The following is a 24,429-nucleotide window of genomic DNA, read 5'->3' on the forward strand; positions in this document are numbered from 1 at the left end:
CTTTATTAGCTATACTCTAAAAGAACAAACAAACCCCACATGATTCTTTTGCCGAAAAACCTTCGATTCAATATGGCGGATCAATTTCTCATGAATTTTTGGTAATGGAAAAGCCATAAAATCCGAAAGTATCTTTGCAATCTTTCTGATATCTACAGAAAACTTACAACTTACTAAGGTAAATTTATATTAAGATTACATTGTGCTTATTAATTGAGCCAAAGAAGATCTATTTTCTTTACATAAGTGAAGAACATCACTAAGACTTACGACTTCTACGTGCAGTGCCACACTTTGAATTGATTTGCCTTGTGACCTCTCCTTTCTTGACCCCATATTTCTTCTTGCATAACTCTACGTAAGAAATGAAATTCACTCTATTTTAGTATTACAGTCTTTGCATTTTTCTTCTGGTGGTCACTAATAACTATGAATGACCATTGGGCTCCAGTTAAAGTCTGTTACAGGGGGGCTGGACGACAGCAGAATTCCAAGGCAAAATGTTTTTTTGAAATTCCTGAATATGCTATACAAAATAGTCTATACAAAATCAAATTTTTGGTGGAAAATCTGGAATTTCCGATACTTTTTTCAAAATTTGACAAATCATGTGAAGTTTCCAAGCAAGGGTCGAATAGAAAATTGAGCGGAATTTTTTTCCAATATTTACAGATGTTCCAACATACCTTGCAAATCTTTAATGATCAAAGGATCCAATGGATTGGTATGAATACCAGTGAAGTTGTCAACTGCGCCTAAAGCTGATGAACTTCATCAGAAGAAATAATGTAAGTTTTTATTTGTCCAAAATTTTATTTTATCACTTAACTTCCTTAACCAGAATTTTAAGAATCTGACATCTTAATCTAATTTTTACTTCATGTTTTGACCAATCGTCCCAAGTTAGAGCAGTTGAGCACGGTATCAAATTCTTTCCTTAAGGTACTTGAAAATATTGAAAATGATATTAAAAGGGATCTTCCATTGATACAAAAACATGTCAGAAGGCAAGAAAGTGGGACATTAAGTCAGCAAATATTGCCAAAAATAGCAATTTTCTTTATAGGGACATGAAGTAGTGACAAAATTTGTAAATAAACCGTATGCAGCTAGACAGGAGACCCGTCGTGTGTTTTTTTATAATTTGATGTACACAAGACGGGTTCGAGCTGTGAGTCCAATATTGGACTCACATTTTTTACAGTGGGAAATTCGAATTTAGCCCTGTCCTCACTTACTAAAATAAAAACCAAATTTCGAAAGTTGCGCTTTCTCTAAGAAAGTGTGACCAGTAAAAGAATAACAAAATTTGATTGGCTATGTTTTCAACCGTTATTAGGATCTGAGAAATTCAAACTCTCAACCCATACCATGCTATACATTTCGCCATCAGTTTATCAAAGAAGAAATCATAGCATGGATTCCCAGGCTAGTATGCAGCGGGATAGAAAATCAAAACAAAATGTCACATGTTGAAAATAGAAAATTACTGTTTTACAAGTTTTTTTTGATGCGTGATTTTAAAAAATTGTTCTCTTTGTTACGTTTATACCATACAATTTGGCATTTGGATAGGAATAAAATCTTAAACAAATAATTACTTTGCCATTTGTTCTTTTGTAAATTTTAGCACCATAATCTGATTTACCAGTTTCTTCCAATTGCCAAAGTTATCACAATTCTGCCTGATCTCATCAAGTTCACTGAATTTTGCAGTGATATGGTTTGTGAAGGGAAGTTTTACCACCTGAATAGAAATAAGTTAAAAGAAATCTTTTTTAGTTTGAAAAAAAAACTACGTTAATCGTAGAAATTTTAGCGAGGCTAATTTTAGCATATAGATTTTTTGGATTTATTTTAGCGAATCACGATTTCAAAAAATTTTGCGTGGATAAATTTTAGCGAATACTAGTACTGATTGAATTCGTTTCATAGCATTTTTTTGCACTGAAACCTTCCTATTGATTAAAATGTATCAAGGCAATATAACCAGAAATTTCGCGTGGATAAATTTTAGCAATCTGGCGATTGAACATGGTTTAACGAGATTTATTTTAGCGAAAATAGGGAAAACTCACTAAAACGCTAAAATTAGTCTCGCTAAAATTTATACGATTAAAGTAATTGTCATTTATCAAAAGAAACAACATGTTCCTAGTGTACTTTGGATGGACTTGCCTTGAAAAAAATGAGTTAATAGTGGCTTTAGTGCTGAATTTAGATTAACATCATCAACATAACTTTTTAAATCTTTACTTACTGGGTCTTCACCATTTGAGAAACCTTTTTTCAAAAGCTGGAATTCTTTCCACATTTTAAAGGAAGGTAACTGTCTGGTTTGATCTTTGTCTAAAGGCTGGTGATTTGATTGTTTTATCTGAAAGAAACAAATTAAAATTTTTAATTTTCTTCTTTGACCTCGTGAAATTTCGAACTTTTGACCAATCAAATTGCTTTTTTGGATATCAGTATGTGATTGGTTTATACAACTAAGCCTCTAGGAAGTTTAGAGCGCTTCAGATCAATAAAAGGAAATATACTAGCAGGTGGGGTATTAAACACTTACAGAAACAACTTTCTTAAGCTGACTGCATCCTGGCAATGAAAGTGATGACCCAGCTTCATCTGTTGTATGTTGCTCCTAAAAATAGACGTAAAAATTTGTCCAAGACTTTTTATGGGGATGTTTTGCTCAACTGTTGTTGAAAAAGCTCATTTCAAATCTTGCAGATTCCATGAGAACCTTGAGTCAAATCTTACTTTGGGTTATTACATCACTTTGAGGTTTACAATAACAAAATATTTTTGAGTATTTAACACTTACTGGCGTTCTTTTCTCACTGTAGCTATGTAATGTTAGGGACTTCTTTACTTCACATCTTACATTTTGTTTCTAAAAGAAAAGTAAATTCACATTACGTGGTCACAAGATAAGGTTGTTTATTTTTACAGAAAGTACTCTTTTTATAGAAATTGTCAAGTTTTTCTGTTACTATTCAATGTAATTCAAAATTCAATCAGATTCATTGTAAAACAGAAGTCCTTATGAATAAAATCAAAATAACAAGTTATCATACTTTGTTTGGTTTTTGAAATTTAGGTGTGCTGAATAACTCTCTACCAAGTACACCGCCCTAAATGATAAAAAAAAATGCTTCTTAAAGTTTCAATTTACTGGAATTTACTCATGGTAACTCTTCACAATGGAGATGCACAATGTGTATGTTTGTAATCTGTAGTCATACTGGATTTGATTGATTTGATTTCACAAATTCATACCTTTCTTTCCAATTGAAAAGGGGATGCATCTGGGACTTTTAGCTGTAAAAGAGTTAAGAGCTAGGTCAATTTTAGATTTTATTTGCTTCTTAATTTTAAATTATAAGCTCTTGAGTATTGTACCAGCTTGAATAGAAAAAGGAAACCAATCAATGTGGTCTCATATAATTTGAACACGTTTACAAGGCTTTGCACACAGCTTCAATTTTTGAGGCACTTACCCCACAGCTAAATGGAAGTATTTCCTCGGGTTGGTTTTTGGTTATTAGGGTCTCTGGGATTATATTTCCTTGACCGTGAGCAGGATCGCCAGCAAATTCATGACCACCCTCCTGCATAATAAAGAATTTTAAACTGCATTTCTCAATTTGCCTTTTCAGGACATATTAAATAGAAATCTTAATTTAGCAATTTTCACATGATAGTTCCTTTGTTAAGCTCCCCTCTTTTCATCAAACTCATTGGAGAGTGTAGACTCATATTAAAAACTTAAAAGATATTGAAGTTGCGTAAGTGGACCTACTTTGAACGCTAGTGTAGCCTGGCCAATGACTGCTGCCAGATCGGGAAGCAAACACCCAGTTTTCTCCAAAGTTAGCTCTAGTGAAAAAAATTATTATTGCTTGTTTCACATGAAAGTACATAAGATACAGCATCCAGAGTGGACAAAACAACATTGAAGTCAATTTAGCCATAATTTGTCTTCAATTTTTAACAAAAAGTATTTCATTTTTCTAATTTATTTGCGCTAACTTACTGCATTGTGAAAGTTCTTTCTCTTTTTTGACCAATAGCTCTTCCTTCAGGTCACATTCATGGCAGTGCTTTTTCAAGTTTGTAAATGACTTTTCTAAGTAAAAAAAGAAGAACAAATTTAGATTCCATTGGTTATAAACTGTTGCTAAACATCCAAATTCGCTTGTAGAACTGTTTTCTTGCAAACCAAAATATTTATACAGCTTCTCAAAAACTTCAGTTGTTCTCACCTTCAGTTGGGGGCTTGACAATGGTTGAGGCACCTAAGAAAGAAATTTAAAAAAAATATTCAAAAATAGATTTGGCAAACCAACAATTTTATCAGAGCCAAAGTTTGTTAATTCGGTGGAACAACCAGTTCAACAACCCTTCCCAATTATAATGATATTTTGTAAACATTGTGACTTTGTTAGATTTTAATCTTTAAATATTTTCAGTTTTTATTTAAGATTGGTAGTTTTCTATTGTAACATGGATTTTTAATACTGTATTAAAGTGTACCTTCCATATTAGGCCTCTTCAAACTTGATTGCAAGGAATCTGAAAGTAAGAACGAACATAAATATATATTTGTTGTACACAAGAAAATAAATCAGAAATTTGTACACGTGGTTACTTTTCATTGATACGCTAAAATTAAAATTATGTACCTTTCTTGGGCGGCTTGATAAATCCATGTTGCAGTGATGTACCTTGAAAATAAATTACATTTACAGTTACTACCTTATGTGGATTAATTTTTAAGTAAACTTTTTTTTTGCGAATTGAGAATCCAAATTTTTTTGCGTGGATTAAGTTCACAAATCAACCACTTTTCACCTAATTTTTTAATTTTCCTAGTGTTTTTGGCAGAAATTTAGATTTTAAATTTTATAAATATTAATTCACGTGAAATTTAATAAGGTGCACAGTTTGAAGATTGAGCAAGGCTTTGCTTGCAAATGCTTATTTTGAGAAAATAACAATACAACAAAAAAAGTAGTCATATAAGATCAAAGGTATCATGTTTCCAAGAAATTTCTAAAACTATTTGTTTACTGTACCTTTTTCTGAAATGCTCTTCCCTATTTTTGCAAGTTCAAGATCTGGTGGATTGCCTAAAATATGCAAATAATTAAAAGTGCTCAAAGGCCCCCTATGATTGCTTGCCCATTATTAACATGCAACTCATCTTCAAGTACTCTCGGGTACCTAATAGCCGGGGGGTTGGAAAAAATCTCAAAACTTAATAAGCAGGGGGGGTTGGAATAAAAATGTCCTGGGTGGAAAATTTTTGAAAAGGAGGCTAATACAGCAGAATTAGGACAAAAGAGGGAACTTTCAAAAATATTTTCCCAAAAATTAATAAGCGGGGGGGTTGGAATAAGAATGTCCTGGGTGGAAAATTTTCGAAAAATTAATTAGCCGGGGGGGGACTGCTATTAGGTACCCGAGAGTAGACACCTAGATCCTAGACACCTAGATCCTTTCAAAGATGCAGTAGAAATTGTATCTTAGATATAATCAGTAACAAAATTATTGCTTCTTACCTGTTCCAACACTGATTTTTGTGTAATTGTTCTCTATTAAATGAAAATTAATGTCACTGAAAAAATTGTCTTTTAAATCATGGGAAGAACCTGCAAATTACAAATGCTTGTGGGGGTGCTTAAATCTAAAGCATAAATTTAGGGAAATACTGATAATCCGTAAAATTCCATCCAAAATCAGGAAAAAAAACATTTTTCGTAGGCTCGAGTAATGCTTGCCATATGCTTAATTGTGTCCTGCCAAGCGATTTCCATACAGCAAAAACACACACCGGTTTTGACTCGGTTTTGACTCGCAACACACCGGTTGAGATCGGTTTTTCCCGACTTAAACCGGTTTAAAACGGTTGAGAAATCGGTGTCAAAGTTTCTAAAATTGAGTATCTCGAGCTTGTTGATTTTTACATACAAACCGGTGCAAAACGGTTTGAAAAGTGATCTCTACCGGTTTTGGAACCGGGTCAACCCGGTTTACGGAGCCGACAAAATCAAAACAAATGTTGATAAATTGCAGAATGGAATGAAAAGGGAAGATCCTATTGCGACATTACGTTCCGCATTTTAGCCTGAAAGCATGAGCAGTTTGAGCTCTGACCGTCTCTTTCGATGAAACCTTTTTTCTTTGACCTTCACCTTGAGAGGTAGAAACAAAATTTAAATAAATTATTACAGTGTGTTGTTGTCTTGGGGGTGTTTCGATGATTGAGCAAATCAATTTGTTGCTTGGTTTCTGTTTGTTGAAATACCATTAATCTGAAGTACAGTAAGTGTGTTTTTAGATTTAGTTAGTTCTAATTCATTCTGTCTTTGAAATGAGTTTCTAGCAGGGTCCAAGCAAAAAAAATACGAAAAGAGGCAGGATTGGAGGTCAACATATTGTTATTGATATGATAAATTTAAGATTTAATCAGTAGCAAAAACTGTAAATTGTTTCAAATTACTGACTTAAATCCTGTGTTTGGAAGGTGGTTGGTTGCTGTCACCCAATCCTGAATTTAGGGAGGTGGGTCTGATGGTCTATCTTGAAGATTATAACATTTTGAACAATAATCTTTACAATTTACAATCGTTAAATTTAAGATGAAAAAGCTTCTTCAAAAGTAGTTCCTCCCAAAATAATACCTTTAAAGCTTGGTACTCACTTGTTGAAAAAAGTGGCGTTTAACACTAGGCGCACGCATTTAACTTTTCAGATCATCTATGTACTCACATGGTACTCACTGGGAGCTTTTTAGCAAAGAGGGATAGAGAAAGAGGGAAAAAGTGAAACGAAATCGAAAGTAAAAGCCAAAAATTACAAAAGAATTGAAAAGAATTAATCTTGTTTACATTGGCGGTATCTTTGAACTTTAAACGCACATATCAAAGTTTTTTGATATGCGCGTTTAAATATTTTTTTTTCTAAGTTCGATAAACGCCGGTGTTTAACATTAAACGCAGGCGTAGAAATTAAACGTTGGCGTTTATTGAGTGTACTCACTAGAGATCTTATGGTTTTAGACGTGCGCGTATAAAGTTACACACCGGCGTTTAGTGTTAAACGCCACTTTTTCAAATAGTGAGTACCAAGCTTAAGGGAACCTTTTTTGATGAGCACTAATTTGACGAACGAACTAATCTAAGATTTTTTAATTTTGGCGAGAACTAATTTTGGTCAAACAGGAATTTTTTTAAACTTCGCCGAATCAAAGATTTTCTAATTTTGGTAAAAACTTATATTGGCGAATGGGCGAATTCCAGAAAATTTTTGTTACCCCCCGTCGGACGACGTGCATTTTTAAATTTTTTCTAGCCTCGGAAATAATTTTTCTTTTCCAGTGGTGGTCGGAAATTACGATAAAAATCCATTTACTTTTCCAAAATGCATCGGAAATTCCACTCTTTTTTGCCTACGAGTTTAGAGCAGTTGAATTGAATTGAATTGACGGTACTAATTGGACTCTGTTAGTTATTCCCAAAGATTTTCCAACAAAATTATTCACAAGTAACATAATCTGACATAATAAAAATTATAACTAATTGAAATGGACTAATACATGAATGGTGTCAAAAATAAACACTCCCATCCTGCTCAACTTGCATGAAAAATTTACAATTATAATCTGTAATGAAACTTAAACAAACAAAACTTCTAGTTTGAGTTGAATCTTAGAAAATAAAACTTTGAAAATGGTTCAGGTCAAGTAGATCTAGACTTAAAACGATTTAAAAAATTAGAAAACTTATTTTACCAGCTATTAAGCAAAAAAAAATATGTTAACCAAGAATAATCCTGCTCAACTTGCATGAAAAATTTACAATTATAATCTGTAATGAAACTTAAACAAACAAAACTTCTAGTTTGAGTTGAATCTTAGAAAATAAAACTTTGAAAATGGTGGCAAATATTGATTTAAAAATCTGAGAATTTCAAATATGGATTCAAAAGTCAAAGTTTCTGGCTTAAATTAAATTAAATAACCTTTCTTACTATTTTTAGACATTGGAACAGCTACACATCATACACAAATAGCTACACAACATACACAAACAGCTATATAACATACACAAACAGCTACATAACATGACACAAACAATGCAAACGAGGATGCAGTTCTTTGGGAACTTATAGAGGTAAGTTTTTCTTTGAGATTCACAAAATTTAAGAACGAACATTACGATGCATCTTAATCTATAAAATATCACGGATACCAAACCTGATTAAAGAAAGTCAATTAGATTCAAACTATACTTGAAATTTCATAAACCTCGTCACTGGTACGATTTGCATTAACTTTTCAAAAATAAAGTGGATTTTAAGCAGTTGACAAGTCAAAGGCAATAGGCTTATAACATCTTAATTCTTCAAAAGGGCTATATTATTACTTCTTTTTAAAACTTTACACCTATTTCTAGAAAACCCAGTAATATAAAATTGTTCTTGTAAAAAGTGTGTACTTTAATTAGATCAATTTTTTGCAAGATGGACTTTTTGATCAGATTGAAGAACAAATGCAATAACGTAACAATGCGTAACCAGAGAACTTGTCGACGTAACCAGAGAACTTGTCGACGTAACCAGAGAACTTGTCGACGTAACCAGAGAACTTGTCGACGTAACCAGAGAACTTGTCGACGTAACCAGTGGGCTCGTGTACGTAACCGGAGAAGGATTCGTTGACGTAACCGGCGAAGGATTTGTTGACGTAATCGGAGAAGGATTTGTTGACGTAACCAGAGAAGGATTCGTTGACGTAACCAGAGAAGGATTCGTTGACGTAACCGCAACCGGAGGAGAATTCGTTGCCGCAACCAGAGGTGGATTCAATGATGTAACCGCAACCAGAGGAGGACTCATTGTCGCAACCAGAGGAGGACTCGTTGTCGCAACCAGAGGAGGACTCGTTGTCGCAACCAGAGGAGGACTCGTTGTCGCAACCAGAGGAGGACTCGTTGTCGCAACCAGAGGAGGACTCGTTGTCGCAACCAGAGGAGGACACGTTGCCGCAACCAAAGGAGGATTCAATGACGTAATCGGAGCAGGATTCGTGGCTACAAGCGGAGCAGGATTCGTGGCTGTAACCGGAGCAGGATTCGTGGCTGTAACCGGAGCAGGATTTGATGAAGTAGAAGCACCTGAAGATGGTGGAGGTTGCTTCTGGCAAGCTTTTGACACGGCAGCTACTTCTTTGTCCGGCTTAGGTGAGTTTTTCTTCAGATTCACTTCCTCGAATAAGAAGGAATTCACCAACTTCATTTTGGTACCATTTACAACAGTTCGTTCAGGCTGTAGAAATAAACGATTCTGTTTAAAATTTGTACCCGCTAAGTGAGTGGGTAACATAGACAAGATGGCGCAAGCATTGTTTAGTAGGAAAACTTAGATTAGTGATTTTTACAGTTTTCTGTCCGGGTGACATTTAAGCACAGGCTTAAAAAGCCCAAAAGGCTAGATGTCGTGCTTAAAGCTCTTCCAAGCAAAAAAGTGAATATTGTTAAAAATATTGCTACTATTGTTTTCAAAAACCCAAGAAGCTTCTGATTGGTAAAGCGCTGTGGTTCTTTAAATGAGAAATTAGTGCTTTTGTCAGAAAACTGTAAAAATCACTAATCTAAGTTTTCCTACTGAACAATGCTTGCACCTTTTTTAATTAATAGGGTTAATAGGGTTCCAAATAGGACAGAATCCTCACCTTAAAGACTAATTCAAATTAGCTGACAGTGTTTTTCAAACCTTGTTAACTTTTGATTGAATTTTAATTAAAGTCTGTCTCAAAATAATTTTCAGCTGAGAAAAAATGGCTGTAACTTTTGACAGAAACGTTAAGATGAAAAGATATTTTGAGCATAACAAAATCCTGTAATAACAGTTAAGATCAAAGCATCATTCTACAGGAAGTTAATTTTCTTCTTCTTCGTTTTTCCATTTTTTTACAAACTAAAGTCTGTCTCAAAATTACAATTTTGTGCCCATTGAAAAGATATTTGTGAGTGGAATATTATCAAGCAAAAAAAAACGAAGAAGAAAATTAACTTCTTGTAGAATGATGCTTTGATCTAAATTGTTATTACAGCATTTTGTCCATACGGGACAAACGAATCTTAACTTTGAAAGGTGACTTAAAGAATAGAAAATTTTACTTCTTGAGTCTTCACGTGTTCTCTGTTTCCCTCTGCTTCCCTGACCTTCTCCACTCTGCTTTTTCTGCTCTTCTTTTCAGCCAATTTCTGAAAATTTAACAAAAATATTTGAAAGTAAGCATCCCCAAAATATAACTGGAAACTTTACATCTTCATATGCAAAGATTGAGCATGAGAAATTTTCTCTTGAAAAATTATGAAAAAGATGATTGTGCTATACAGGGTGTCCGGAAAAAAGTGTCGAGTTGTACCACTTCTATAGGAAGAAAGCTCTTGTGTGTATTTCAATAAAATTTGCAATGTTTATCAAAATTTCTTTCTGTGTCATATTGTCATATTTTTTTTTCTTTCAGAACTTTAAAAAACTATTTTCAATAACTTTAAAAGTTTATTCCTTTTAATCATAATGACTGTAAAGAACATCACGTGATAAAAAATTCAAAAAAATTCATTCCATCGAAATATACAGTCCAAAGTTTATCTATGATTGACTTCAAGAAATCATAATAAAAAATGACTGACTATAGTTACCTCTTCCTTAGTCTTTGGTGGTTTCGCTTTCTTTGCGGGTCTCTTCACAGGCTTTTTTCCTCTCTTGCCAATCTTTAAAAAAAGGACAAAAAATTCTAATAACATATCCCCACGCACTAACTGATTGAAATTTCTACTTCCCTTCTTTTATAGGATCATGATATGAAGTTATTCACAAAGTATTCTCGGAGCGGTGTCTAGATTCATTAAAGAGAAAATGAAAGTCTTTCACTGAAACTTGGATTCTTTGCACCAAAAGCTGTGCTGAATTTGAGTGTCAACATTGAATAAATTTGGAAAAAAATTACCTTTCTCGTGTTTTTTTTCTTTTCCTCTTCGTCAGAACTACTACTACTGCTGTCGATGGTGTCTTCTCTATTGCTGTCCCACTCGTTCAATTCTACTGACGTTCTGCTCTTTTGCTTGCTACTAGCTTTTTCTACTAGGCTTTGAGTTATAAAAATCTTTTGCCAATTTGGATTTTCCAGGGCTTTTGGTGCATTCAAAAAGAAATTACGACGAACTCAGGTGTCATCATTGTATGATCTAAGAGATGTTTGTGACAATACTACAGGTAATGTAGCTGTTTTAGTGGGAACTCATGATAAGCAAGTCAATGTTCCAACCTATGAGTGGACAGAGCATTTCCATACAGGGTACAAATTTAAACCGATTGACAACATGTTAGAATATCACCATTTTACTATGTCCTCGGAAGAGAAAGGCATAGTATATTGTTCGAAGAAACTAGGTGATACACCGGTAAAAGTATCTATCCTTGGAGATGTTCCAATTGAAAAAATTACTAGTGATTTGCCAAAAATTGTCAATCCAAAAGGTTTCAGTACGAAAAGGAAAGAATACCTTTATACAGATATTCGTGAATTCTGCACAGAGGAAACAAAGGATCTCACAGCGCCTGATCCAAGAACATATTAGTATTCCTATGATAGGAAATAAAGGAAATATGTTATTTATTTCTTAGTTCCGAGCAAGAAAAGTGTTTCATCAATTCATTGCGAATTGATGTTAGTTGCATTCAATGTGAATTGCATAAGTCTAACATCTAAGATGTTAGATACTCTTTCTTTATTGCAAATTAAGAGAAAAAAATACTAGTAGATCATTGCGATCGGTATCACTTTTTGATATGCTCGGTTTTTGTTATTGACTATAAATTACAGTCAGCCCTAATAATTAATTTATCTTTTTTTTAGGGCGGAGTACTAAATCCTATTGGCTTACCTTCACGTGGTGTACTCTGTTACGTACTTTCAACAATAAAATCTTACAAAGTTGTGTCCATTAATACCTTTACTTGTATATACTGACTCTGTTTCAATGTGTTGAAAGTGCAAACTAAAAGCCAAAGGTAGAACAAAGGGTAGAGCTCTGATAATAAGAACAAATCAGACATAATTATTTTCTTGGCAAAACAAATATTCTCTTCTTTTTACGTTAAGTTCAGTTTTTACTTTTCTTTTTTTGATAGTGAATATTAAAAAATTTAAAAAATGGAATTGACGGTGCAGGCATTCCGTCAATACCGAAAGAAGAATCCGGGAGGCGTTAGCCCGGAAGCATTTTTGATATGGAAGAAGGAAGGTGGGAAGGACAAAGATGGATATGTGTTTATCCCCAAAACCAAAAAAAAAGCAGAACAAAGAAAAAGAAAAAAAGATGACTACATCAATAAAAAAAACAAATTTTATATTTAAAAAAGGTTCTAAACCGACAATTCATTACCATTAAAAGATGTTAAAGTGTGAATTTTGATAATCCGTACAAATTTTGATGATTTCTTTTAGCACCAAAAAAGTGTTGAAAACCTGAAATGTGTTTCTTTTAATGGTAATGAATTTAACATTGTATTTTATTAACCTTATTATTTATTTCTATTTATAAATTTTTCAAAAAAATAAAATTTCTACTTACATGATTATGTATGGAGTTTCAAATTCCATATTATAATTTTGTAGTAGAAAGAACATTAATTTATTATCTATCTATATATCTATATTTTTGCATTACATGTTTTTTTTATAAGCATTGCACTTGTAAGCATATAGGCTATGTGGAAAAATTAAGCATATACTAAAGCATTACCTCAAGCCTATGAAAAAAATATAAGCTACTTTGTAGTATGGATATAAGCAGTATTAGCGTAGTATGTAATAGGCTATGATATCATTTTTTTTTCGGGCTGTACTGAAAATATTGCCCTGGGTCAACGCAACAACCTCGCAAGCTCGGTCGTTACTTGACCTCGGGCAATATTTCTCAGTACAGCCCTCACTAACCGGTCATTATTGTATTAGTTGCAAGTGCAATATGAGAAATATTTTACGAGTTCTGAGATTTTTCCGTACAATATTTACGGAAAATCCGTAAACTGACCCAAAAATTGCACTTTTTGTGTTGGAGGACACTTTTGTAGCAATGTGACGTTAGATTGCTTCTACCGCTTCAATGCAACAACATCTTTTCGTCAATTTATAATTTTACATGTAAAATACAAGATATATTGTACTCTTTTTAACCAATCCGATTGCAGATATTTTTTGGATCGCCGATAAAGCAGTATATAAGCAGTATTAAGTATTACCGCCAACTGCTCTAGCTTGGGACAATTGTTCAAAACATGGGACTGTTGCATATCTGGTCTGTACTTTCACTTACTGTAAAATCGAAAGAGAAATCGTGTATTTTTAATACGCCGTTCCTTAACTCAAATCAAATGACTTTGGAGGTTCAGTGAAATGGTTGGTGGCTGAATTGCCGTCCCATGTTTTGTTAGGAAGTCCCAAATTAGAGCAGTTGACGGTAGGATATACACGCTTTTTTTTTTATAAGAATACCTTTTATAAGAATATCAGGGTGAAAATTGGCCAAATCGTAAGAATACCCTAAGAATACCCTCCAGAGTGAGTTTTAGTCAATTGATAAGAATAAGACTGTCATTTTTCAGAAAATGGATTTTTATAACATACTCTTAGGTTCCAAATAAACGGGCCCCCCCCGCTTGTTAATTTTTCGAAAATTTTCCAACCCCCCCGGACCTTATTAGGACCCCCCCGTTTATTAATCTCTAAGAATATTTTCAGCTGTCAAAGAGAAGGCCCCTTATTTTGCTCTAAATAGCCTGATTTTAGCCTATTTTTACCTTATTTTTGGCTTTCAGAAGTACAATTTCCAACCCCCCCCGGCAATTAGGCCCCCCCCGTTTATTAAAATCTAGAAAATTTTCCAACCCCCCCGTTTATTCGAACCCCCCCGTTTATATACAGCACTGAAACAAACACATGCCAGAACGAGAGAGTTGAGATTTTTCACTGTGACTTTTAAAACACGAAGGACTTTGATAATAAAACCACCCGTTATATTTGTTTTGGCAGTGCTGCAAATGAGGATTCAGTTAAATATGCAGCTGATATTTTTTTTAGAATTACTCACATAAGCTGTCCAGGAAAGAAATTTTTCTCTGAAATAATAAGAATACGTTAAGAATATTTCACCCTCAATTTTGGCAATTTCTTAAGAATACTTGACCCTCAGTCAAAGTACACTATTCTTATAAAAAAAAAAGCGTGTAAGCATTCCTCAAGCATTTTTCGGCCTTATCAAGCTTTTGACCTAAGCATCATCTCTCTCTGAGCCTGTTTTCGGATTTTTATAAATATGTAATAGCTGGACTAGGACTCATTATCTGTTAAAAAGAATGTTACCATCAAAAGAATTTTGGCTGTAGTCATTAGTTCAATAGCTCGTCGTCATAATATCACCTATAAACAACAATCTTTTTCTTTGCTTTCAAATAATATTATATCGTATGTATAATAGAGTACCCTGCCCAGTTGGCGACCAAATTTTTTTAATTAAAATTTCTCACTTACTTTTTACTTTTTTGAAAATCCTTTTCGACTAACGGCTAGAGACAACTTTTAACATGCTTCGTGTTTGTTAATTATTCAAAAATGTGTGTTAAAACCAAAAACCCTTTTTAGTACACTTAGTGTTTTCTATTGAATTCAATAAGAGATGTTGCATATAGACAGGCTGTGTCTTTATTTAGTAAAATAAAGATTGCACAGCGTGAAAAGGTCGAATATCCTGTAGTATTTAAATATGGATATTTTTGCGTATGCATGAATATCCGTAAAAATATCCATTAATAAGTATCCGTTACAGTAGATACGTACGGATACTTAACCAATTAATATATTTACCTGAGTATACGCACGGATACTAGTATGTATTAGAATCTTTAGAATGTATATTGTTTTACATCGAGGATACTTATGTATACTTTATGAATATCCGTCAGAATACCTTGGATACAGTTTAAGAAGAATATCCAATTCACATTTACATGCATATTCGCGATAAAACCTTGCTTCGGGAGAATGTTGCTTCTGGAGAAAGTTGCCTCGGGAGAACCTTGCTTCGGGAGAACCTTGCTTCGGGAGAATGTTGCTTCTGGAGAAACTTGGCTCGGGAGAACCTTGCTTCGGGAGAATGTTGCTTCTGGAGAAAGTTGCCTCGAGAGAACATTTTTTCTGGAGAATATTGCTTTTGGAAAAATACTTCGGTGGAGAATGTTATTGTTAATGGAGAAAGTTGCATTGGGAGGTCTTTGTTTCTGGAGGATATTTTGTCTTGAGAAAATTGCGCTATTCCATTTTTAAACCTTGATTTTCCAAGGGAATTTCATTTCTTTTTCAGATTAGCTTCATTAGCTGACATCAATAATTATTTACTAGCCCCCTTTTCAAGAACTTTCACTTTCCAGAGGGGTCTGCCCCTGATTTCCAGGGATAATTTGTTATTCATAATTTCCAGGGGGTTAGTGAAAAAAGTTCGTCAATACCCCATGTAAAAAGTTTTTTCGGAAGAGCCCTTGAGGTTGGCTCGAAAGAATGTTGTTGTTTACACGTTTTTTTTTTTATAAGGAACACGTTTATAAGGAACTCGAGGCTGAGAATGGTTCAAAAAATAAGGAATTGTTAAGGAACTGCTCAGGCTGAGAATAAGTGGATTTGAAAATAATGTACCTTATTGGGACTAATTTGACCAAATTTTGATCTTTCAAGGGGCAAAAAGTTCAAAATTTCCTATGTAATAAGGAACTCGATAAGGAACTTTGAGGCTGAAATTCTCTGGAAAAATTAGGAACTCCAGGCTCAGAGCAAAGTTAAGGTTCCTTATAAAAAAAAAAACGTGTATTGAGAATACTGCTTCTGGATAAAGAATTTTGCCTTGGGAGAATGTTGCATCGCGAGGACGTTGACTCGGGAGTATTTTGTTTCTAAAATCGAGACTGTTGTTTCTGGATAAAGTGCTTCTAAAGGATGTTACTAGAGAAAAAATTCTATAATTTATCGCATATATTAATTCCGATAATTAATATCAAACGGAACTTTTAAAACCGCTTGTAATGTTTGAAGATTCGACAAACTTTCCCGTATTGCAGCACATCTTATTTTGTTGAAAATGCATCATAGGAAAAAGGGTGTAAGTAGCAAATAATTTGGTCTAGTGACTAAAACTTTCCGAAAAATTGTCAGCCGACTTTCAACGCCCCTGTAGAAATTTCATCCGACTTTTTAATCCTCTGTCTTAAAATATTTTGCCCAAAACCCGATATTTTAGCCCCATCTGCCTGATTTTTGTTAATCTCAAATTGAGTCTTTATATCGACGTTGTTTATAATCACTGATTGACAGCATGATCGACAGTATCAACAGTGTCTAATATTATAAGGCAAGTCCTTACTTTTTAAAAAGAATTTCGTGGATCGAAATTTCCTTGCTAAAAATAGCGCACATACAGAATCTATGTAGAACAAAACAAGCGTTTTTAGCCATTTGTTAAAAAGTCAAAATCGAAATTTTCTCTCGTCGGTGCAAAACCATGTTCGCGCACATCCTCCGATGGAAAGGAAAAGACTTTTTGGGTGAATTCGCGGTGAAAATGGCATTTTTACACCCTTTTTTGTAGAGCGTGGAAATTCACGGATTGTTTTCACGGATCATTTCATAAAAGGGGAAACTGCACTGATAGTTTTCATGGAAAATTTTATGACGTACTTCACGGAGAAATCGAAATAATGCACTGGTAGCTTTTACGGTTCAATATTTGAAATAATGCGGATAGTTCTTACCAGGTAAAATTAAATTTGAAAAATGTTGCAGTGACGTTACCGGGTGAGATCACCTATTCTCAACTTTCTTGCTATTCTACACCGTGAAACGCTGCAATATGTTGCCAGTGATTTTCAAAATACGCCCGTACTTTTCAAGATCAAATTAGTAAATGGTACGGGGGAAATTCAAAATTCACGGCGAAAATTTAAACGCTAGTTTTGGCCAGCAACGTAGATTCACGCTTTAGCTATTCTAAAAACGCCTAATTCGGCTTAAATTTTCATTGTATGCATGATCACTGCATATAATTTTGCAAAGACCCAACACTCAACAACTATATAGTGGTTGCATTTGAGTGATGTATATCAATATCATATGAAAAAGCATTGTCAGCTAAAAACCTTGAAAATTTCTCGCTTCCTGCCCATTGAGTTTCAAGCCCGAAGGGCTAGAGGTCAATCTCTTTGGTAGGATTTGAAGCCAACAAATCCTACCAAAGTTGCGCGGCCTTGAGCGACCCGCCTGGTTTTTACACAAATGACAGATTGAAACTAAAATTTACCGCTTAATTTCGAAAAATATATCACTCGAAAACAAAGGAATTGCTAGATTCAATCCGTCATCAAAAATACGGCGCATATTTTAAGGCTTCAATTTTTCTTGCCTGAGAAAGGTTAGAGATTGACCTCTAGCCCTTCGGGCTTGAAACTCAATGTTCCTGCCCCTCTTCAACCGACTTAAACCAGTCGAGCCTTTTGCATTGGAGGACCTTGGAGTGATCTACGAGGTATAGGACTAATGCAAGTAAACCCATTAAATAAGCTTCCAGTACAGCCTTTTAGGTTTTTAATGTATTAAACCCCTTCGGTTTTTGAGACATAACCCCGTATATCATCCAAGATCCCAGTGACTTTCATCCTGAGTATCAGAGGCCTAGTTTTCAAAAAATATAGCATTTTCCATTTTGTAATTGTACGAAAAATTGCTTCAGAGGAAGAAAGTTCAAACTCGCACACAGCCCCTTACTTTGCTTTTTATAATTCTTCGCGGCGGTGGGGGCCCTAGTCTTTCTGGCGTCAAAGGCCACTGAGCGTCAAGGACCGCAACCGGTTGGCGTCTTGATAATTCAAACGAAGTTGCTTGGCGTTTGGAGGCAATTTCTTTGTATGATTGGGTTATCGAGGTAAAAAGTTGAAATCAATATGTCAGACTTCAAAACACTGTCGGCTGAAACTTTACAACATCAGTGCTCGACTTTCGAAGAAATTCATATAATTTTCGCACAATTAGTGATGAATAATTATTTGAGATGAATCCTAATGACTTCAATTATCATTAGAAGTGATTTCAAGAAATTTACTGTGTTGATCACAAAGATATTTTCGGATGTTGGTGTGGAATTTGTGTTACACTTTCACTCAAACTAAATAGGTGAGTTGAACTTGAAGGGCTACAGACGTATGCTCGTTAGCTTTTATATACTTTTAGACGAAATCCACTCGATCAGTTGATGGCAATCTCAAAGTTGAGATATTTTTTAGGCTTATTTTGTAGAAATCTTTGTATTTTCAGATTTATAATACTCTGTCTGCAAAATTGACATTAGTGTCTCCTGACATAGTGTGAAGTGGATTGTACATTTTTATTTTGTGAAGCAGGCTGTGATCGGCGATAGATACAATTCTCATTTTCATCTTCTGACTTGGTTTCAGTGTGACTGTAAAATTATAATATTGCCATTGGATGTATTTTTTATTTAAGAGATTGGGTGCCTTTCAATCTTAAATCTACCTTCTTTTTAGGAGATCACAAGTATTGTAATTGATTTCAAGATTGGAGAAGAAGCAATAAAGCCAAAGACACCAAGACACCCACCTGGACACACATGGTACGTTGAATTTTCCAATAAAGTTTTGATTACAGCTTTTAAAAAGTCTAAGTTTGACAAAGATCTAAACTTCCACCATCTTGAAATTTTGATTTTGCATGATTTTTTACTATCCAATGACACCATGTATTTACCGGCGATTCACCGTTTGACAAGTAACTTCCAAAAAATGATCGCATGTGAAACATATTCTTACCTTTGGTTTTCTTGAAATCATGATTTTGCAAGATTTTTTACTATCCAATGACACTATTTATTTACTGGCGATTCACCGTTTGACAAGTAACTTGCCAAAAATGATCGCATGTGAAAGTATTCTTAAATCTTACATTTGGTTTTCTTGAAATATCATGATTTTGCAAGATTTTTTACTATCCAATGACACTATTTATTTACTGGCGATTCACCGTTTGACAAGTAACTTGCCAAAAATGATCGCATGTGAAAAGTATCCTTACATTTGGTTTTCTTGAAATATCATGATTTTGCAAGAGTTTTTACTATCCAATGACACTTATCGGCAATTCACCGGTTGACAAGTAACTTGCCAAAAACGATCGCACGTCCTGGCACGTCAAACATATTCTTACATTGGTTTTGAAATTTTGCTGCTTTAGTCAGGCCAGGCACTTCAGAGTTTCCCTCCACTGTAAGTTACCAGTTCTGATGGTACATAATCAGAAAATTATAACAAACTTCGCACATTTTCAGGTGCAGCAGGACCGAGGACAGAGTAGACATCACAAACAAAGTTAACCGAATCGTCTAGAAAAACTTCACCATCAAATGAAATTCCATACATGCAACATGACATAGGTTTTGTATGTTATATTTGTTTTATTCTTATGTTTTCATTTAAACATTGTTGCATTGATCCTGGTGAACCTGTCAGACTATGTTATCTTTCAAACATTCAGTTTTCGGGCATAGAGGTTGTCAAGAATCTGGTGTGTCCTTCTTTTCCTTCCAGAGGATACTTCCTACTTTTCCAATGGCCTTTTCATATGAATATTTATGCTTGGCCTACTTCTCCAGCAGTTCCAAGTTTTTCCATTATGTCACTCTTAAAGATTTAAAAGGAACTAGTTCCAAGATTGCAAGTCAATTGATTTTCTGTATTTTTTAGCATTGTAATGACCAACAGAAGGATGGAACATAAGTGCCAAGAGAATCTGGTCAATGAAATGAAACGTTTGCCCGAACATACAATCAGATTTATATGATCAACAAAACTAGTTATGTCAACGGCATCAGACAAAAAGTATACCAGTTAGAGGAAAGGAACTTTTTTCATGGAATATCTTAAAGTCTGTAATGAAGTCACAAGGACTACCGCTTTTGATCAAGATAGAGATGAGTTTGGATTTTATTTGCCGTACAAGTATTACCAGATTCCAACCGAGAATCAAGCGATTTATATTGTTTTTAAATGTTTGAGCAGAATTTTAAACCTTTAAATAACTTTTCTAATTTTTATCTTGAAAGTCTGTAAAGAATTATAAAGAGTATTTTTTTGTAAAGAGTTTTGTCCACTTTTATTTTTGGAAATATTTTTGTAAAAAACATCGGATTTTTTATCATATTTATTGTTTCAATTTTTCCCATGTTATTTTTCTAAATTTTTGTTTTTATTTTTTTCCCAAGCATAAGTTGAAATTTTTGTAGTACACATTTATTCTTAAAAATAACATAACTATGAATATGCATTTTGTTCTCTTTTTACTTTCAAACGACAAAAAGCCTAAGAAATTTTAGAAGCATTTCTTTCGACCAGTCTTTCCACAATTATGAGAAAAAACAACTAGTGTCAAATTAAAAGATATTTGGATTCTCGAGTAGACAAGTTCGGATATTTTCTATTTTTCCTTTCAGAATTTCCCCTAAATATCCTCCAATATGTACTGTCAAATACTCGTTATATTGGTGTGTAGTTGTGAATATTGACGGATATTTTTTCTCAATATTCGTAAGAATCCGACCCTTCATATAGGAATCCTCGGGATTTACTACACGGATATTGATATCGTATGCATACGAATACAAAACGTGCATACGGGTATGCATCTGTCTGTATACGTATGTATTCGTATTCTGTAGTATCCTAACCTGTATTTTTCCCAAAATCCAGTATCCTCGGCATAGGATATTAATATGCGTTACTCAAGGATACGCAAGGATATTTCCCAATATCCTTGCGTATCCGAAGCTTTGAAGTACACGGATATTCGACCTTTTCACGCTGTGTTGGTACGTCCAGCCAAACACAGATTCGATCTGTAGCTCTCACTATACCATTATTCAAATTATTTAGAATTTACGAAACAATTCTCTCTCTTCAAATCACAAAGAAAACTCCATTGAGAAAAAATGGAACGCTAATCTATGAGCGTTTGATAAAAAAATTCATCACTCTTCATAAACAAAAAAAAGAAAGATTTGAAAGAAACAACGATGGAATGAAAATTAAACATAACCTTACCTATCATATCTTTAAAAATTCAATTCCTTCCGACTTCTCTGAAGATAGATTTGTATGGAGGGGCTTTGTTTACTTTTTTTTTATCAAACGCATGCGCAGTATATTACTTTGGAACTGCCGGCAGCCGAAATCTATTGCAAAACCGGTCTTCTTCTCTTCCAAACCGGTAGCAACCGGTTCTGATTGACTGAGATTTCAGATTTTTTGGAAACCGGTTTAGATCGGTTTGAACCGGTTGCACAAACGATCGGCACCGGTTCGAACCGGTGTGAAACGGTGCAAAGATCGGTTTTTCGATAACCGGTTCAAATCGGGTGTTATGGAAATCGCTTGGCAGGACACATATAGCCAATTGATTATTATAAAACGCTTCACGGGCCCAAAAGAAGTAAAAAAGAATGTAAACAAACTAAAAAGAATTACCTTACAAATGGTTTTTCCCCTCGCTTTAATTCTAAGAATTTTTCAACTTTGTTTTTCCTATCTTCTTTGTTCTTGATGGTCTTAAAGTTTTTTTGCCACACAGAAGTTGCCTCATCTATCAAATTTTTCTTGTCCATTCCAGAACCTTTATTCCGCAAGCAATATCTCTCAACAAAACACTCGTAATCGTTTGAAAATTTTTTAAAACAATAAAAAGTTTTCTGTTTTGCTACATATCCAAAAAGTGTTGTTTGCTTCTTTCCACTCATACTTAAGCTCGACGTTTTTTAATAATTCTCTATTCTTCTTTTACCATTCACACAATCTCGATTCAACTTTTCTACACGATCACACAAAATAAAGTCAAGTCAATGAGACTTTCGAATGAAAAAGAAGAGTAGAGCATGCGCAAAGTGTTCAAAGTGCGAAAGTGTACACAAGACACGCACACAAGAACAGCTAAATAAATATTTTTTCTTTCTTCATATTTTTAACCTGCAACTGATTCTCTATGGGTGACTGGGTGAGGATCAATATGAATACAAGTTAGGTATGGAATCTTGAATCATGTATCAGTAACAAACTCCTCGATTATTGATTGGTCATCAATTGGAAAAAGTTATCGATTGTTGACGCGTTCATTAAAACGAACCCCTGACCATCGAGTTGGAGAGTCTGGATAGGGTTAAAGTAAAAATTGCATGATGAAACCAAGAAAACTTTACTGTACATTAATGCTTGACACACGTTTGATTTGGGGTAAGTATTGGACTAGGTTTGGGTAAAAATACTAACAAGAAATAATATCGCTTGTCTTATTTCAAATTTCATGAAAGAACATTCAAGAAGGAATGCCCGTTTATCATAAAGTTTGGTGCTGATGAAGATGCTCAGGCACTGGTTGTGAAATCAATTAAAGTTGAGCACAATTATCAGCTTGATAAAGTAAGATTTTTACAAAATTTAGATTTTTCAACACGTTTTGAACTAGTAAGCTAACGATCTGCTTGTGAACATGATACAAGAAGTATAAAATTTGAAAAATAGAAATTGGTAAAAAAATGGAAAAAATAAAATTGATTTCAAGCAGTTTTTTTATTTTGATTGTTGTCGATGACTATTTATACTTGGGTTAACTTCTCAATTTTTTTTCACCGATTCCTTAATTTTATGTCTTCCATTTTTTTGTTTGTATTTTTGATCTACGAACTTTAATGGTTGAATTCTACCTTTCTATTTTTATTTTTTTTGCTGTCTGACCGGCCCCACTCTTTTGAGAACCTTGGCCCGTGAAACAACAAATTAATTTGGCTTCACCTATGTATATATTTTAACTGGAAATGAAACATTTTTAAATAGATTTATTCATTCTTAATCTGTTTAATCAAGAACCTGTTCCGACATTATACCAGCCAGCGAAAAGTGCCTAAGGATATCACAAAGAATGTTGCTGACTGGCATAAAGCCAAAGCAAGCAAAAAGATCGTGAGGCTTCAGATGTCTAGGGAATCTGGAAAAGTTGTGACAATGCGAGATGTTCACAACTTGGCCTACCAGACAAAGAAAGAACACCAGAATAGCAGAAATTATCTGGAAGAAGTTATAAAGATTTGGACATAAATTGTATACACCTTGTAGTATATAAAGCCTAAACAATATGACTCATCAAATTAATAAGAGTGACAGACCCAGAGAGGCGGTTCATAATGTTTTTTCCAAGTTCCCTGGCGTAAGGAAGTTTTGGTAGATTTTACGAAATCAAAATCCTGGAAATATTTCTTTAACCGGCTTTGCAAAATTAAATGCCAGTTAGATTTAATTAAGCCTTCTCATGAAATATTTTGTAAGATTTTCCACTACTTTAGTGTTTTTAACATTGTGGCACTATTTTTTCTCTTGTCATTAAAAGTATAACTTTGTTTGGTGGCTTTGGAAGATTTGTGTAGATTTCAAATTATATTGCAATAGTTTATTAGTTTTGGCTTTTGAATGGTTGTAATGAAAACAGCAGTCACCCTGGATCTCAAAGCAAAATTTTTGCGCTTAAAATTTGGAATTGAAATAATGTCAGTCACAAAGTTTGATCTGTTAACTCAGCAGAGAAAGACATGATTTGACTAGTAGTCGTCACTCATAAAGAAACCACCTGGGGCTCAGCACCTTTAAAGTACAATTGATTTCTAAATATTATTTTATCAGCTGAGGGGTTAATGATTTATATTAATGATTACTTCTAGAACAATCGTTTAATGATTTGACTAGTAGTCGTCGCTCATAAAGAAACCACCAGGGGCTTAGCACCTATAAAGTACAATTGATTTCTAAATATTTTATCAGCTGAGGGATTAATGATTTATGTGAATGATTACTTCTAGAACAATCGTTTAATGATTTGACTAGTAGTCCTCACTCATAAAGAAACCACCAGGGGCTCAGCGCCTATTTTAAAGTTTTCAGATTTAATCTTTACAGTTTAAAACATTCCTACCTTTTAGTGCATGATGTTAGTATATGTTTTGTTTACTTTGTTATTTTCTCAGCATAGTGTTTTTTTCATCGATATTATATTGCATGAAAAGCTTTTTTCAAGATTAGTTCCTTAGTTTTTTTCCGATTTTTGGCACAAATATGCAAAATTGTCAAAAATGTGACAGTAGAGCCAGATTTTCGCAAAAATAATTTTCAGTCGGAAATATTTCCGATATTGTCAAATCTTTTTTAGATTTCAAATTTTATTTGGACTTTTTCTTAATTTTTTTTGTATTTTCACTCAAAATATTT

The 24,429-nt window shown here is 34.0% G+C and overlaps 2 protein-coding genes and 1 long non-coding RNA gene across 3 annotated transcripts; 1 reads left to right on the top strand and 2 right to left on the bottom strand.

Moving 5' to 3' along the window:
• Positions 1-1,597: 1,597 nt before the first annotated feature.
• LOC136806302 (uncharacterized) lies at positions 1,598-5,128 on the bottom strand. Its single transcript, XM_067062858.1, has 13 exons — positions 5,079-5,128; positions 4,686-4,727; positions 4,537-4,575; positions 4,266-4,298; positions 4,037-4,129; positions 3,803-3,879; positions 3,501-3,611; positions 3,280-3,321; positions 3,078-3,134; positions 2,825-2,893; positions 2,567-2,641; positions 2,261-2,377; positions 1,598-1,747 (listed from the first exon to the last, which is right to left on the bottom strand). The coding sequence occupies exons 3-13, from the start codon at positions 4,541-4,543 to the stop codon at positions 1,598-1,600; spliced, it is 831 nt and encodes a 276-aa protein (XP_066918959.1). The 5' UTR covers positions 4,544-4,575; positions 4,686-4,727; positions 5,079-5,128.
• A 3,411-nt stretch (positions 5,129-8,539) lies between these two features.
• Positions 8,540-11,649, bottom strand: LOC136806310 (uncharacterized). Its single transcript, XM_067062864.1, has 6 exons — positions 11,630-11,649; positions 11,024-11,162; positions 10,716-10,787; positions 10,185-10,271; positions 9,151-9,330; positions 8,540-9,016 (listed from the first exon to the last, which is right to left on the bottom strand). The coding sequence occupies exons 1-6, from the start codon at positions 11,647-11,649 to the stop codon at positions 8,540-8,542; spliced, it is 975 nt and encodes a 324-aa protein (XP_066918965.1).
• A 7,025-nt stretch (positions 11,650-18,674) lies between these two features.
• Positions 18,675-20,166, top strand: LOC136806303 (uncharacterized). Its single transcript, XR_010846551.1, has 3 exons — positions 18,675-18,746; positions 19,458-19,562; positions 19,873-20,166. It is a non-coding gene; the product is annotated as an uncharacterized lncRNA (long non-coding RNA).
• Positions 20,167-24,429: the final 4,263 nt, after the last annotated feature.

This window comes from Clytia hemisphaerica, unplaced genomic scaffold (assembly GCF_902728285.1).
Source record: "Clytia hemisphaerica strain Z4C2 unplaced genomic scaffold, Clytia hemisphaerica genome assembly, whole genome shotgun sequence".
Classification (NCBI taxonomy): Eukaryota; Metazoa; Cnidaria; class Hydrozoa; order Leptothecata; family Clytiidae; genus Clytia; species Clytia hemisphaerica.

Coding starts and splice junctions, on each gene's coding strand:
- LOC136806310 (XM_067062864.1), bottom strand. CDS start 11,649: ATGTTCTTGGATCAGGCGCT. Junction 11,163..11,629: donor ATGTTCTTGGATCAGGCGCT/GTGAGATCCTTT, acceptor TATAACTCAAAG/CCTAGTAGAAAAAGCTAGTA. Junction 9,331..10,184: donor AACACGTGAAGACTCAAGAA/GTAAAATTTTCT, acceptor TTATTTCTACAG/CCTGAACGAACTGTTGTAAA.
- LOC136806302 (XM_067062858.1), bottom strand. Junction 3,612..3,802: donor AGGCTACACTAGCGTTCAAA/GTAGGTCCACTT, acceptor TTTATTATGCAG/GAGGGTGGTCATGAATTTGC. Junction 3,135..3,279: donor CTTTTCAATTGGAAAGAAAG/GTATGAATTTGT, acceptor TTTATCATTTAG/GGCGGTGTACTTGGTAGAGA.